We start from the raw sequence: 15,420 nt of genomic DNA on the forward strand, positions 1-15,420 counted from the left end.
TAAATTCCCGGATGGACCATGTTTCTCAAGTTCAAATATAACAGAGCTACAATATTTAATACTTATTCGGAAAACAAACATAAAGAGCTCCCCAAACTTAGAAACACAATTTTCAAGGTTCTCCACTTCACTTCACTGTACCAAACAAAATTCTTACTAAAATGGTAACTGGACAATATTATCTTACAAATAACATACAACTTTGAAATAGCTTACTTGAATCTTATTGGGAAAATCGTCGTTTGATTTTCTGCAACTCCGCATGTGCTTGTTTCATGTTGATTCTATCCCTGGGAGAGTCCGCAGAGCATTTCAAAGCCAATTCCAGTATGGATGATACACACTGCAGATTCTTGTCAATCTGTTTTTCCTCCAAATTCATGACTAAGTTAGCATCTATCACTTCATTTGGGATCTCTGGAAGAGAGAGTTCTACCCATCTCTTTAAGCTCGTATCTCCACAAAACATATCATCAGTAGGCCTTTTTCTCGTAAAAGTTTCAATTAGCATCACTCCGTAGCTATATACATCACACCTTGTCGAAACTAGCCCTTCCGAACCATACTCTGGGACAACAAAAATCATGATGCGTAATATCTAGTGAGGAAGACACAATTTCATTGATTCAAAGTAAAATGCAATCATTATATAAATCAATACATGTAAAGTAATTAACTTTAATTACCTGGAGCGATGTAACCCAATGTTGCTAACGTGTTGGTTAACACAAAGCTATCTCCATCGCATAACAACTTTGCTATCCCAAAATCGCTTACATGGGCTACCATGTCTTCATCTAACAACACATTACTAGGCTTCAAGTCGCTGTGGACAATGGGCGTTGAATAACCATGGTGAAGATACTCCAAAGCAGATGCAACATCAATCATTATATTCAATCTTTCCGTCACATTCAAACAATAGTTGTGAAAATATAACCAATTTTCAAGGTTTCCCTTTGGCATATATTCAAGTACTAATGCCTTGAACTCTTCATTAGAGCAACTGCTTATGACGCTTGTCAAATTCCTATGTCGAATGCTACGTAGTATCTCACATTCGACATCAAATATTCTTGAAATACCTTCTAGATGCATATTAAACACCTTGACAACGATATCCTTCCCATTGTTAAGAATTTCCTTATAAACAGAGCAAGAACTCCCAGTGCCAAGTAAATTACTTTCATCGAATTTTTTTGTTGCTTGCAGCAGTTCATAATAAGAGATTCTTTCCGGCACAATGGATATCAACTTATCAACTTCTCTAGTCGTCTTATCTTTCCTTTTGTTTCTGACAATTATAAAGGCCAAATAAACAACTGAGATGAAAGCCACAACCCCGAAAACAATAAATGAAGCTCGCTCCACCTTCTTTCTCTTTGATCTGTGATTAGAAATTGGAGAGCAAATTTGGACATGGAACTTGGGGATTCCACACAATGCCTCATTACCCTTAAAACAATCCATAGTGAAGTTTCTAAAAGAACCTCCATTAGGAATTTCTCCACTTAAACTATTGAAAGAGACATTAAAGTACTCGAGGTGTTGAAGTGCTTCTAAAGACTTTGGAATGGAACCGGAGAGGTTGTTGTACGACAAGTCGAGAGTTGCCAAACTGATCATGCTTCCCACAGTCATCGGAATAGAACCTTCTAGTCTATTATTTGCCAAAGACAGATTAACCAAACTCTGCAACTTTCCGATAGTGCTTGGAATTGACCCTGACAACTGATTCATCGCTAGATTTATATAGATCGCTGCTCCTAAGTTACTTATCTCTTGAGGTAAGAACCCATTCAATGAATTCGAGGACAAGCCTAGAGAGTTCAAATCTTTTAGGCCCCATAAGCTTGATGGTATGCTTGAATTCAGCATGTTGGAGTCTAGAAAAATATTTCTCAAAGAAGAGACATCTCCCAAACATTTAGGAATCGAACCAGAAAATTGATTCTGGCTCATAACTAAAGTATTGAGGCTGAATAGATCACATATAGCATGTGGAATGGAGCCTTCCAACATGTTATCAACCAGATATAATCCTTGAAGTTTATGCAAATATCTGATAGTTAGTGGAATATTACCAGATAACTCATTTGCTTCGAAAACCAATGTCACCAAATTGCTTAAATTGCCTATTTCAACAGGAATGTTGCCACTGAATTTGCAGTTTTTGGCAGTGAATGTTCGAAGCGAGGAAGATAAGTTCCCTACAGAAGCCGGAATGACGCCGTATAGTGGATTTTCGGAAATTGACAAATAAGTTAGAAAGCTGCAATTTGTCAATGAAGTAATGAAGGAAGAAGATGGTGCCTGGGTAAGATTGTTGCCGAACAGAGAAAGAACTTGGAGAAGTCTTAGGTTGCCGAGATGAGTAGGTATATAACCACTGAATTTGTTGTTCTCAAGTGCGAGCACTGTGAGTTGAGAACAGTTAGAGATAGAGTTGGGTATTGCTCCACTCATGGAATTACCGCCAAGAAACAATCTTTTAAGAAAGAGAGAGGCATGGCATAAATGGGTTGGAAGAACGCCCGACAGAGCATTGCCATCAAGTGCAAGGCTTCGAAGAGTTGAAATGTTAAAGAGGTCATGTGGAATCGAACCACTCAAGGTATTAATATCTAGTAGTAGTGTCTCCAAATGGTAAAGTTGGCCAAATTCAGAGGGAATAAGCCCCGCAAAAGATGTACTAATAAAAATCTCATTTACATGTTTTAAGTTAGTTGTGTTTTACTTATTCAGTCATACCTGTAAAATGGTTTTCTTGGAGTTGCAAATTTGTTAGCATGGTAATATTGCCGACTTCCCTTGGAAGGATCCCTGTGAATTTGTTGCGCCATAGATTTATGTTTTGCAGAGAAGACATATTCATGAAAATACTGAAATCGCTAGAAATCTCATTCTGTTCAACACCAAAAGTAACCAGGTTCTGAAGATTGCCAATCTCATGTGGTAGTGAACCTGCCAAAAAAGTGTCATGAAACTTATCTAGATAGGAAATCAAACCTTATCTATACAAATTTATGTCAATCTAATGTGATAACAACTTTAACCATACCATTCAAATTGTTACCACCAAGATATAACCCCTGAAGTGATGTTATGTACCCCATTTCTGAAGGAATCTGCCCACTAAACGAGTTGTTAGAGATGCTCAAAACCTCTAGTCGTGAACATTGGGATATATTTGTGGGAATCGCGCCACTCAGCTGATTATAAGAAAGATAAATCCTAGTAAGAAATGGAAGATTACTGCACATGTCTGTTGGAAGACTTCCACTCAATTCATTGCCTGTCAAACCTATAGATACAAGGGTCGATATGTTGAATATAGCTGATGGAATTTCTCCACTTAGAGAATTGGAAGTTAAGTCAAGAAATTGTAGGTTTGTTAGGTTCGAGAGAGAATTTGGGATGGAACCTATGAAGCTGTTGTTGCGTAAATTCAAGTACTCTAGTTTTGGTAACTGACAAAACATGAGAGGGAAGTCTCCAGTGAAGTTGTTGAGTCGGAAAGATATGAACTTCAAACGGCGAAGCAGAGATAGTTCCTGAGGCAAATCTCCATGGAAATGATTGCTGGTGAGGTCGAGGGAGACGAGGAAGGAGAGGTGTCCGAGTTGTGGTGGAATGGTGCCGGAGAGAGCCATGTTGGAGAGATTCAACGCAGCAACTCTTCGATGGCGCAAGCTGCAAGTGACGCCAATCCAGCTGCAGACGGAGGTCGAGTTGGTCCAATTCGTTGCAAGTAAAAGAGAAGGGTCGGAGGTGATGTGTTGTTTGAGTGAAAGAAGGGCAGTTTGATCAGTGGCAAGGCTCATAGGTTGTTTAGCTACACAAGAAAGCATTAGGAAGGTTATGCTAATTAGGAATGCATACGCAAAAATGCAATAAAGCTTTTTCTCCATGGCTGCAAATTGGATGGTGTGATTGTATTAAGATGAGTCCCTTAATATATTACAATGCTTGCTTGACTTGAGAGTCTTCGTGGGTGTGGCTTTTGATGTCTTTTTTGTTTTTTGTTTTTCCTTTTGAGTCAAGTCCTCGGCCCTAATCACTTATTGAGACTGAGACAAAGACGAAGACGAAGACGAAGACTTCAGGTTGAGACAAAGACACAGACAGAGACAGAGACGATGACTAGACGACCATAACATCATACATTGATCGATATATATTATTGTTCTGATTTACTTTTCATTTGACTGTATTTCATTTTCTTAATTAATCCTAAACAAATCTAAAAAGAATATATATACTCTCTTCTTTTAGCAAAAAAGAATACATGCATATAGCCCGTCAATCACTTCAATATACGAAGACTTGAGACTGAGACGACCGCAACAACACACATTGATCGTGATCGATATTATTGTTCTGATTTAGTTTTCATTTTACTGTATTTCATTTTCTTATCCCTCTATTTTTGGTGTAATAATATTATCCATCATTGAAGTGAAAATAAGGAAGGAAAAATGGTGAGCATCTCTTTTGTGTCAAATGTTGGAAAAGGAATGAGATATTTAAAGACATAAATTTTTATTATCCATCCTTTTCCATGGATAAATTTATCCATCAAAGTAAACGCAGCCTATTGAACTTCGCATAAGACAAGGATGCTGGTGATTTAGGGTAGGAGTTTTGTATTTAGTTATAAATTAAAAGCTAAGGTAGTAATAGATAGAATTAAAAAGTCAAAACTTATTAAATATTGTAATTAAATAGTAAATAGAATTTTTTTTTTTAATTATAGTTTATAGTCAACATTTCCAGCGAATTTCAGTTTTGTAGTTTTAAATTTAATTTATTTTTTGTATGTCTTGAGCTTTGAAAAATTATTTAATTATAGCTCGTTTAAATTTTTTTAATGTCTGGAATTGTGATTGTAATGATTAGTAAAACGACGTGGATTTTCCAGCCAAATGTCTTGCTGTTTTGGACGATCGATTGGCAAAAACATTGACTTCACAACAAGGAGTAGATTGGTGATTGAATCGAGAGCTCCAAGTGCCTCACGATAGAGAGTTTTAAATAAGAAAATCGAATTAGAGTGCTGGTGTAATATCCCAATCTTTTCTCAATAAGATTTTAGAAGAAATTTCTTATTTTAGAATTAAGTTGTTTTGCAACGTAGAAATCCAGGTAAAATATTTTAGAAGAAATTTCTCATTTGTGTTAATTTTTGGTTTTTAGTAGGGGTGTAATCGAATCGAGCCGAATCGAATAGTGGTGTGCTCAAGTTTGGTTTGTTAAGTATCGAATCGAATCCCGAACTTTACTTATCGAATACTTTGAGGCTCACGAGCCTAATCGAGCCTATACGAACATTCTAAATTTATATTTATATTCAAAATATTGATTATTTTATTTTAAAAATAAATTATTTTATTTAAAATAATAAATATATTAATTATTTTCTTATAACAAATAAAATTAATTAGAGATTTAATACAATTATTATTAATTTTAGTGGATAAATATAAGTTATGTCTACTAATAATTTATATTTTTCAAGCTGAATCACTTGACGAACATGTTCACGAGCTAACGAGCCGAATACTACTAAGCTCAAGTTTGGTTTGTTTATTTTACGAGCTTCTCTAAACGAACTTGAACAAGTTTGGTTAATGATTAAGAGCAAATATTTTGGGTTTGAGTTTATCATAACCCGGTCTTTAAATGTCTTTATTTAATAATTGTAATTTATCAAAAAAAAAAAACTATAGTATAGTAATAGAAAATTATAACTACGTAAATAAAAATAAGGCCATTTTTTACTTTAATATTTTTACATGAAAAATTCGATGATTACAAAAAAAAAATCATTTATATTCGTTTAAAAGTGTTATTTACACGAATATTGGTTACACGAAAAATTTGTATGAATCGTATAAGCGTGTTAGGGCATAATAATTAAAAGTGGCTATTATTTTCATATTTTTAATTATCTATATGGATAAAATTTACTTTTATTATACGGAAAAGGTTAAAATGAGATATTACTCTTTGATTATATTTGGAAGTTTCCTTCGTCATTTAAAACCACAAGTACTACGATTAACTCATCATATAATCTCTTCGAGAAGGAAAAAAGAAAAGAAAAAAAAAACTCATCATGAATGAATTATCTTCAAAAAAAATTCTATGTATATTATTTGCATGTAATTATAACTAGGTCGCCCTTCACTTTCTTCTTTTGTCTTTCAAGTTGACTTGCAAGTCAAGTCGTCTATGCAAGTCGGATTTCATTTTAGAAACTAGTACGTTCGCCCTTCGCCCCGTGCGATCCACAACTGCAATATCTTATTTCCTCATACATAAGTTTAGAATAATCTTGAACTTAAAAATTATGAGATGATTTATGTCAACAAATTAAAATAATTTATTTTAATTCCAACAAAATTATTTTACAAAATTTTGTAAATTTTTGTAACAGCTCGGCTCCAGACTTGGCGGCTGTAACACCCCAATTTTCATAAACTTTTCAATTTATAATCTTGAAGAACTAAAAGATAAAATAAAATTTCTTTACTATCAAAAATTTTAAACTAATTTAAAATCAACTTGCCAAAATCAAAGTAATAACATGAAATAAAAACGATAATTTAAAATGTAACAAGTTCACTTAAACTTTCCATGCAAAATCCTTTCTCTAGTCATTCTCAATTTCCATGGTCACCTCAACTCCAGAACTGCAAAACTGAAAAGATTAGGGGTGAGCATATTGAAAATGTACTCAGTGAGAAAATATGCACATATTCACATATGATTTCATTAAATTATTCTCTACAAACTAATCACACTAAATATGATACCTTAAAAATTGAGTCAATATATGAAAGTACCCACTTTTTTTTTAGTAAACTTAAAATTTACCCACTCAAATAAAAACATAAAAAATTACCCACCTTTTGTATTAAATGACTAAACTACCCCTAAAATTAAAATTAAAAAAATACCCACTAATATATAATCACAAATACACTGCATCTTTTCAAAAAAAAATATCACAACATCTTTTCTCTCTCTCCTCTCTCTTTCTCGGTACTATTGATTAGACATATTTTATACGCATATTTTAAGTGTTTTTAGCATGGTTTTTTTGCTTGATTGGTATTATATATCATCTTTTTTGTGTGTTTTCAGATTTAAGAGGATCCAATTTTGAAGAATTGTGCGCGCATACTGGACGGGATGCCCATATCGCCTGAATATCCGAACTGAATTGTTTTTTTTGAAGTGGCCAGAAGGGAGATTAGGTGGCTGCTGCCTTTGACTTTTTATGTGAGCTTAAACTATTTTCTTTTTGTGGGCTTAATTAGATCCTTATTTGCCCAAGGCCTGTGCGCCAGATTAGATTATGTTTTGTTATTTATTTCCTTATCTTATATTAGTAATAGATATATACTTGTTAATAGACAACATTCACGCCACTTTTGAAGAATAGAGGCTGGACGCAATTCAAGTTTTACTTTCTCTAGTCTTTTTCGCTATTTTTCTTTTATTTTATTTGTTTTATATTATTATGTGTTCTAGCTAATTTTGTTTATTCCAGCGACGATTAAGGAAGCACAATAGCAAGATTATTCTGTGAGATCTAATTTGTTCTTATACTTTATTTTATGCTTGCATCTGCAATTCTCCGTGTTTATCGTTATTAATTGTTTTAATCCATTAGGTAGTGCGGAATATTTAGTGGGTTAGAATTAATTATACAATCAATTATATCGGTCATACGTAATCGTAGTTTAGGTTTGATTAGTGGTAAATTGACACATCAGGGTCAAGGAAAAAGCAGTCTTAATTCAATAATCCTACGTAAGAGTTTATTGGTTTTGAATCGGGTTTCTCTAGAAATTAATGTTGTCGACTCATTAAATCTATAGAGCGTCTCTTACGGTTGTCAGTCGATTAGGGTAGTAATTAGTAAAGCGTCTTCCTCGTTACCGAATAATTAATGAGAAATAAGATCACGCCAGAAGCGTCTTCGGTGGTTATGACCGGTTTGCTTGAATGAATTAAAGTTATATTTGCATCAATGATAAGAATAATTAAGTTAGGGTGAACTTAATTGATTACTGAAATTCTTTATTAATTGTTGGAATTTTCTATTTATTTATTTAGGATTAGAACCTTTGCAATTCTTTTGGGTTTTATTTATTTATTTCTATGTTAGTATTTTCATATTTTCCCTATAAATTTCGTTTGTTTAGTTACCTTGCAGGTTGAATTTTAGGAGAATTCTCACCGATCCCTTGGTAGATGATTTTGCTTGCTGCTGTCTGCACAGTGTGGGCATACCGACTGACCGCCGGATATTTTTGGTGTAAAACGACGCACAAAATTTTGGCGCCGTTGTCGGGGATCGATTTTTAAGTAGTAATTTTCCTATTTTTCGATTTGCTTTATTTTATTTTATTTATTTTTGTTTGTTATTGATCTAGAGCTTAAGTTGATAATATTGTTATTATACACTATTTTAAATCAAATACTACTAATATTTAAATTAATATTTTTTTTTGTTACCAATTAATTTAACTTCTAAATACTAACATTTTGATATTTTTATGTAATTTAAAACTTTAAAAATAGATAAATGAAAACTTGACTCGTGCATCGCATGAGGGAGCATATACTAATTTAAATCAAAGTGCCAATTTTGCCAGCCCATCTTCAAATCTCCAAACGGTGTCGTTAACATTTCCACCTCACCAAGCAAAGCTGAACCGTATAACATCTAAATTCCCGTACAGGCCATGTTTCTAAAGTTCAAATACAACAGAGCTACATTATTTATTTCTTATTCGGAAAAAGTAAACTCAGGTAAACAAACATAAAGAGCTACTCAAACTTAAAAACACGCTGCCATGGTTTTCCAATTCCTTTGCTGTTTCCTGCTCAATTTTCAAGCTTCTCCACTTCACAGTACCAAACAAAATTCTTACTAAAATGGTAATTGAACAATATTATCTTAGAAACAACATACAACATTGAAATATCTTACTTGAATCTTATTGGGAAAATCGACGTTTGATTTTCTGCAACTCTGCATGTGCTTGTTTCATGTTGATTCTATCCCCGGGAGAGTCCGCGGAGCATTTCAGAGCCAGTTCAAGTATGGATGACACACACTGCATATTCTTGTCAATCTGCTCTTCCTCCAAATTCATGACTAAGTGTGCATCTATCACTTCATTTGGGATCTCTAGAAGAGAGAGTTCTACCCATCTCTTTAAGCTCATATCTCCGCAAAACATATCATCACTAGGCCTTTTTCTCGTAAAAGTTTCAATTAGCATCACCCCGTAGCTATACACATCACACCTTGTTGAAAGTAGCCCTTCTAAACCATACTCTGGAACAACAAAAATCATGATGTATGTAGTAAGGAAGACACAATTAATTAATTGAAAGTGAAGTGCAATCAATATATTTAGAGTAACTTCACCTGGAGCGATGTAACCCAATGTTGCTAGCGTGTTGGTTAACACAAAGCTATCTCCATCGCATAACAACTTTGCTATCCCAAAATCGCTTACATGGGCTACCATGCCTTCATCTAACAACACATTACTAGGCTTCAAGTCGCTGTGGACAATGGGCATTGAATAACCGTGGTGAAGATACTCCAAAGCAGATGCAACATCTATCATTATATTCAATCTTTCCATCAGATTCAAGCAATAGTTGTGGGAATATAACCATTTTTCAAGGTTTCCCTTTGGCATATATTCAAGTACTAATGCCTTGAAATCTTCATTAGAGCAACTGCATATGACGCTTGTCAAATTCCTATGTCGAATACTACGTAGTATCTCACATTCGACATCAAATATTCTTGAAATACCTTCTAGCTGCATATTAAACACCTTGACAGCGATATCCTTCCCATTGTTAAGAATTCCTTTATAAACAGAGCAAGAACTCCCAGTACCAAGTAAATTGCTTTCATCGAATTCTTCTGTTGCTTGCATCAGTTCATAATAAGAGATTCTTTCCGGCACAATGAATATCAACTCATCAACTTCTCTAGTCGTCATATCTTTCCTTTTGTTTCTGACAATTATAAAGGCTAAAGAAACAACTAAGATGAAAGCCACAACCCCAAAAATAATAAATGAAGCTCGCTCCACCTTCTTTCTCTTTGATTTGTGATTAGAAATTGAAGAGCAAATTTGGACATGGAACTTGGGGATTCCGCACAATGCCTCATTACCCTTAAAAGAATCCATAGTGAAGTTTCTAAAAGAACCTCCATTAGGAATTTCTCCACTTAAATTGTTGAAAGAAACATTAAAGTAGTCAAGGTGTTGAAGTGCTTCTAAAGATTTTGGAATTGAACCAGAGAGGTTGTTGTAGGATAAGTCAAGAGTTACCAAACTGATCATGCTTTTCACAGACACGGGAATAGAACCTTCTAGTCTATTATTTGCCAAAGATAGATTAATCAAATTCTGCAACTTTCCGATAGTGCTTGGAATAGACCCTGACAAGTGATTCATTGATAGATTTATATAGATCGCTGCTCCTAAGTTACTCATCTCTAGAGGTAGTGACCCATTCAATGAATTTGAGGACAGGTCTAGATTGATCAAATCTTTTAGGCCCCATAAGCTTGATGGTATGCTTGAATTCAACATGTTAGATTCCAGATTAAGATGTCTTAAAGAAGAGACATTTCCCAGACATTTAGGAATTGGGCCTGAAAATTGATTCCCCCTATTAAGAAAAGTATTGAGGCTGAATAGATCACATATAGCATGTGGAATGGTGCCTCCCAACATGTTATTAGACAGACTTAATCCTTGAAGTTCATGCAGATGTTTGATAGTTAGTGGAATATTACCGGATAACTCATTGACCTGCAAAGCCAGTGTCACCAAATTGCTTAAATTTCCTATTTCAATAGGAATGTTACCACTGAATTTGCATTTGTAGGCACCGAATGTTTGAAGTGAGGAAGATAAGTTCCCGACAGAAGCTGGAATGACTCCGTATAGAGGATTATCAGCAATTAACAAATCAGTTAGAAACCTGCAATTTGTCAATGAAGTAATGAAAGAAGAAGACGGTGACTGGGTAAGATTGTTTCTGAACAGAGAAAGATATTTGAGATGTCTTAGGTTGGCGAGATCAGTAGGTATATAACCATTGAACTTGTTCTCCTCAAGTGCGAGTGATGTGAGTTGAGAACAGTTAGAGATAGAGTTGGGTATTGCTCCACTCATGTAATTTCCCCCAAGATAAAGTTCTTCAAGAGAGGGAGAACCATGGCATACGTGGGTTGGAAGAATGCCTGACAGAGCATTGCCAACAAGTGAGAGAATCTCAAGAGTTGAAATGTTGAAGAGCTCTTGTGGAATCGAGCCACTCAAGCTGTTCCATTGTAGTAGTAATGTCTCCAGTTGGTAAAGTTGGCCAAATTCAGAGGGAATAAGCCCTGCAAAACATGAGATTTGGGATAAAGGTCAAAACTGTAGCTAAAATATAGGTAGATACGAGTAATTATGTTCGTATAATTAAAGATATATATGTAGGCTGAAAATCATGTAATTAAACAGGTAATTGTTGACAAGCTCAAGATGCATAATTTGCATGCACTCGTTTAAGTTTAAGTTAGTGGCGTTTTACTAAAAAGATGCACAAAAATTATTCAGTTGTGTACCTGTCAAGTAGTTTTCCGAGAGTTCCAAAGTTGTTAGCATTGTAAAATTCCCGACATCCCTTGAAAGATTCCCCGCGAATTTGTTGCGCCAAAGTAGTAAGGTTTGCAGAGAAGACATATTCGTGAAAATACTGAAATCAACTGATCCCGCAATCTCATTATATTCTGCACCAAACTCAACCAGACTCTGAAGATTGCCAATCTCATGTGGTATTATACCTGCCAAAAAAGTGTCATGAAATCAGACCTAATCTGTACAAATTTATGTCAATCTAATGTGATACGAACTTGAACCATACCATTCAACTTGTTACCACCAAGATATAACCCCTGAAGAGATGTTAAGTATCCGATTTCTGAAGGTATCTGCCCACTAAAAGAGTTGTAAGAGAGGCTCAAAACCTCAAGTCGTGAACATTGGGATATATTTCTGGGAATCGTACCACTCAGCCGATTTTCAGAAAGAAGAATCATAGCAAGAAATGGAAGATTACGGCACATGTCTGTTGGAAGACTTCCACTCAATTCATTGTTTCTCAATGCTATAGCTACAAGGGTCGATATGTTGAATATGGCTGATGGTATAGCACCAAAGAGATGATTGAATTGAAACCGTAGAGTTTGTAGACTTTGAAGTCTCCCCAACTCTTTTGGAATTTCTCCACTTAGAGAATTGGAAGATAAGTCAAGAAATTGTAGGTTTGTTAGGTTTGAGAGCGATTTTGGGATGGAACCTATGAAGCTGTTGTTGCGTAAATTCAAGTACTCTAATTTTGGTAGCTGACCAAACAACGGAGGGATGTCTCCGGTGAAGTTGTTGAGTCGGAGAGATATGAACTTCAAACGGCGAAGGAAAGACAGCTCATGAGGCAAATCTCCATGGAAAAGGTTGCTGGTGAGGTCGAGGGAGACGAGGAAGGAGAGGTGTCCGAGCTGTGGTGGAATGGTGCCGGAGAGAGCCATGTTGGAGAGATTCAAGGCAGCTACTCTTCGGTGGCGCAAGCTGCAAGCGACGCCAATCCAGTTGCAGACGGAGCTCGAATTGGTCCAATTAGTTGCAAGTATGCGAGAAGGGTCGGAGGTGATGTGTTGTTTGAGTGAAAGAAGGGCAGTTTGATCAGTGGCAAGGCTCATAGGTTGTTTGGCTACACAAGAAAGCATTTGGAAGGTTATGGTGAGGAATGCAAAAATGCAATAAAGCTTTTTCTCCATGGCTGCAAATTGTGATTCTATTATGATAATTAAGTCCCTAATAACTGTATGCAATAATCATCATATATACACAAATATTACAAGGCTTGCTTGACTTGAGAATCTTCATGGGTGTGGTTTTTTGTTTTTCCTTTTGAGTCAAGTCCTCGTTAATTAGGTGCTATTTCCCCAATCACTTATTGAGACTGAGACGAAGACGAAGACTTGAGATTGAGAAAAAGACAAAGATGTACGGAGACGGAGACGAAGACTTGAGACACAGGCGAAGACGAAGACTAGAGATGGAGACGGCCACAACATATCACACATTGATCGATATTATTGTGCTGATTTAGTTTTCATTTGACTGTATTTCATTTTCTTAATTAATCCTAAACAAATATGTTCAAAAAAAAAAAAATTAATTCTAAACAAATCTAAAAAGAATACATAAACTCAATTTCGCATAAGACAAGGATGTTGGATGTATATAAATTACTGGTGATTTAGGCTTGGAGTTTTGTATTTACTCATCAATTAAAGGGCAAATATCATATGAAACCCTAAATTATATTAGCTTTATAAAAAATATCCTTAATTATAAGAAATATTTTTTAAAAACCACAAACTATTAGATTTGTATGAAAAATATGTTGTGTCCATTTTTCAGTCCTCAAAATCATGATGTGGCTCGCCGAATGCCACCGTATAATTTATATTTTACTTTTGTAAATGACATGGCACAAAATCACAATGTTTTATGCCATATCATTTAAAAAATTAAGTCGACGTTACTGACTTTAACGCGATTTGAATCAACTGACGTGACACAAAATGATGTCACTTAAAATGATATAACACAAAACGACATCATTTTGAGTCATGTCATTTGAAACAATAAAATATTACTTATACGGTAGCATTCGGCGAGCCACATCATGATTCTAGAGACCAGAAAATAGACGCAGAACATTTTTGATACAAGCCTAATAGTTTGGGATTTTTAAAAGAGTTAATATATAGAAGTGTCCACTTTCATATTGTAAAATTAAAATCTAGCCTATGAAATAAAAATATTTAAAAAATGATCAATGTTTTTTAGCAGAAGTACAAAATTAACCTAACATTAAAATATAAAATCTTAACCACTCATCCCAAAGCCAAAAAAATAAATAAAAAAATTTCTGGTTGTGAAATGTGCGAATTTTTAAAGGGGTGATGTTTAAAGGGCAAATTGGTAACAATGGCCATTTTTTTAATTTTTTTTATCTTAGTGGACAATTTTTAATTTTACTAAAACAAATAGGCTATTTTCAAAATTGGGTATACTTCGTTAATGAGATGGCAGCCAGATTGAGAGGGAAGTTTGAAGTTCATAACGAAACAGATAAATTTGTTGTCAATGTGAGATTTAGAACATGTAATTGTAGATTTGCGATGTCAATCTAACTGCCATTTTAGCAACGTTTTGGGGGTTAAATTCGTAGAGTACAAAATCAGAAAAAATACAAAGTTCGAGTATTTATATGCAAATTTTAAAGTTGGGGTGCAAAACTAGAAAATGAAAAAAAATCGAGTATTTACAGACCAATACCCCTAAAATTAACCCTAACAAAAATATTGAACTGTAAAGAAAATTCATGTTTGTTCTGTGTTTATCTTCCAAAAAGTACAACAAAGTATGCAAGAAGAAATAAATAGATTGTTATCCTAATTTGTCCAATTTGGAAACATGTGTTATTAAACAATTACCCCAAACACCACAATCCACCCCGTTTTGAAAATCATCCTCACCCCCAAAGACTTGGTCTCCCTTGAAACCAAGCTGTACTGTGAAACATGTATTAATTAAAGGTATACAAATTCTTATTATAATGATTCAAAGCATTAGGACTGGAAAATAACATTAACCCCTCTGACGGTTCAATCAATTTGTATTGCAGATCTTTTCTCTTTAACAAGTTATTCTTTGTGGAACTTATCTTAGTGGAGCAATAATCTTGGTGGAGCAATATCTTAGTGGAGCAATATTATGATAATCATAAGTTTGTATTTGTATTCTAAAATGTCGTCCTTCCATTATTTCTTGGGTCAATAAAGCTTTAATTTGAGATTTATTTGTTTATAAAGAATATAATTTCTAGTTTTTTCTTATATTTTGTTTATTTAAATGAAATGTTCAAATAATACCAACTCTTACTTCAAAGTAGCATCAATTATTGCCAACAATACCTAATGTTGTCCTTTCTTGTAAAATTATGTAAATTATCTATGCACGATTTTTTTTTCTTTCACAAATTCTGCTGTAAAATTCAAAAATTTCTAGAGAATGAAATACCCATGTATATAGAAAAGGTGATTATATTACGTACCAAAATAATTTTCAAAATATATATATTTGAGATCTATGCACTTGACCAGCCAATCCGAGAGAGTTAGGGCTAAAAATTTTCAACTCGATAAAAATTATAACTCGAATAGCTCGTAACCGAATAGCCCGACACCCAATAGGGTCGGCCCGAAATTAACCCGAAACCCTATAGGGCTAACCCGAAAATAAT

At 34.4% G+C, this 15,420-nt stretch overlaps 3 protein-coding genes across 4 annotated transcripts; all 3 read right to left on the reverse strand.

The window, feature by feature from the left end:
- Positions 1-223: 223 nt before the first annotated feature.
- Positions 224-2,743, reverse strand: LOC131012965 (receptor kinase-like protein Xa21). Its single transcript, XM_057940951.1, has 2 exons — positions 687-2,743; positions 224-567 (listed from the first exon to the last, which is right to left on the reverse strand). Exons 1-2 carry the CDS (start codon positions 2,464-2,466, stop codon positions 224-226), a joined length of 2,124 nt encoding a protein of 707 aa, XP_057796934.1. The 5' UTR covers positions 2,467-2,743.
- LOC131012966 (LRR receptor-like serine/threonine-protein kinase ERL2) lies at positions 2,738-3,911 on the reverse strand. The gene is made up of 2 exons (XM_057940952.1): positions 3,062-3,911; positions 2,738-2,964 (listed from the first exon to the last, which is right to left on the reverse strand). Exons 1-2 carry the CDS (start codon positions 3,909-3,911, stop codon positions 2,738-2,740), a joined length of 1,077 nt encoding a protein of 358 aa, XP_057796935.1.
- A 4,734-nt stretch (positions 3,912-8,645) lies between these two features.
- LOC131012443 (probable LRR receptor-like serine/threonine-protein kinase At3g47570) lies at positions 8,646-13,179 on the reverse strand. 2 transcript variants are annotated; one of them, XM_057940399.1, is made up of 5 exons: positions 11,968-13,179; positions 11,669-11,887; positions 9,452-11,443; positions 9,008-9,358; positions 8,646-8,921 (listed from the first exon to the last, which is right to left on the reverse strand). In XM_057940399.1, exons 1-4 carry the CDS (start codon positions 12,878-12,880, stop codon positions 9,015-9,017), a joined length of 3,468 nt encoding a protein of 1,155 aa, XP_057796382.1. In that variant the 5' UTR covers positions 12,881-13,179; the 3' UTR covers positions 8,646-8,921; positions 9,008-9,014. The 2 variants fall into 2 exon arrangements, with proteins under 2 accessions (XP_057796382.1, XP_057796381.1); XM_057940398.1 differs by having other exon boundaries at positions 9,008-11,443.
- Positions 13,180-15,420: the final 2,241 nt, after the last annotated feature.

The sequence above is a fragment of the Salvia miltiorrhiza genome, chromosome 2, assembly GCF_028751815.1.
Source record: "Salvia miltiorrhiza cultivar Shanhuang (shh) chromosome 2, IMPLAD_Smil_shh, whole genome shotgun sequence".
Classification (NCBI taxonomy): domain Eukaryota; kingdom Viridiplantae; phylum Streptophyta; class Magnoliopsida; order Lamiales; family Lamiaceae; genus Salvia; species Salvia miltiorrhiza.